General features: G+C 56.6%; 1 protein-coding gene across 1 annotated transcript; it reads right to left on the reverse strand.

Annotated features, from left to right (window-relative positions):
• Positions 1–438: 438 nt before the first annotated feature.
• On the reverse strand, positions 439–1,254 carry DQ04_15791020 (putative dynein heavy chain; the record flags this gene model as incomplete). The annotated part of the gene is made up of 1 exon (XM_009317369.1): positions 439–1,254. The coding sequence occupies one exon, from the start codon at positions 1,252–1,254 to the stop codon at positions 439–441; it is 816 nt and encodes a 271-aa protein (XP_009315644.1).
• Between the last annotated feature and the right edge of the window lie 68 nt (positions 1,255–1,322).

The following is a 1,322-nucleotide window of genomic DNA, read 5'->3' on the forward strand; positions in this document are numbered from 1 at the left end:
TTTTTTTTTTTTGCGCCTCCTTCATTCCGTTCTCTACTACCTTTGTGCATTTGCGTAATCCTACCACTTCACGCCTCGTAGAGAGGAGTGACACACAAATATATAAATACAAAAACACATATGCATGTTCTCTGCGCATATATATATATATATATATATATGTCTTCGTGCATGGTGAAGCAGTTTCTTATGTGCTTGTGTGGGTGTGTGTTTATCTGACTGGGGTGGAGACAGCGTGTGAGGAACATTAGCACTCTTATCAGCTTTTTTTTCTTTATCCACCGCCTCTATTGCTTCCTTACTCACTCGTCAGCAGGAGCACTGTCGCCACCACCGTGTGGGGGGGCCACTCCCGTTCATTGCAGTTCCACATGCCCACCACGCGTTTGGAGGTGTACGGCCCGGCGTGACGTTGGCTTCCTCAACGGGTGGAGGCCGCTATCCCGCACTGCCTGCCCAACACCGCTGCCCAGACGCCGCCGCCCCCGCCGGGGCTGTCACTTCCTCATTCTCATTGTTGTTGTTATTGCCACCGCAATTGGGCTCTTCGTCCTCCTCTTCTTCTTCCTCTCCCTGCTGCTTCTTCAGTGGCTCCTCCTCCGCATCCTTGTCGCGCAGCCGGAAGCCGTAGATGCGTGGCACGTAGTGCTGCCTCGGCTTTGAAACAATCTTCCCGTTCTCCCGCAGCTGCATCATGAAGAGGTGCGGAAACGTTGTCCCCCAGAACGCGCCGTCGAGCGTGCGGTGGCGTGACGAGCGCGGGTAGTATATGTCCTGACACTTTGGGCAGAAGAGCTTCACGGAGCTCTCCCGCACAACGTCGCTCTGCCCCACCGGCAGCACCGCCTGCCCACCGCAGAAGACGCGCGGGCAGCGGCCGAACTCACCCTCAACGAATTTCTCCTCCATCAGCTTAAGCCCCCGCGGCGTCGTGATGAAGCGGGCGTGGATGAGGCCGTAGAGCGTCTCCGCCGACGACTCCACGAGGCGCAGCTGCTCCTCCGTGAGGCGGGCGCTGTTGTGCGTCTCGAGATCGAGGATGATGTCGAGGGCGTAGTGGTAAAAGGAGACCATCGACGAGAGGCCGGTGAGGTTGAACTCGTCGTCAATGAAGTCGCGGTCAACGACGCAGAAGAACTCATTGCTCTTCATCTCGCAGAACCACACGATCCACGGCAGCACCTCCTCGTCCGCCTCGTCCTCGTAGACGGCACGGTCGTCGGAGAACTCGCCAGGGTAGGTAGGATAGTTCATTCAACGCTACTCTGCGCCCTGCTGTTGCTGTTGATAGTCCGTGTCTCGCAGTGTGTGTGTGTGTGTGT

The sequence above is a fragment of the Trypanosoma grayi genome, assembly GCF_000691245.1.
Source record: "Trypanosoma grayi strain ANR4 Tgr_1579_V1, whole genome shotgun sequence".
In the NCBI taxonomy this organism is placed as follows: domain Eukaryota; phylum Euglenozoa; class Kinetoplastea; order Trypanosomatida; family Trypanosomatidae; genus Trypanosoma; species Trypanosoma grayi.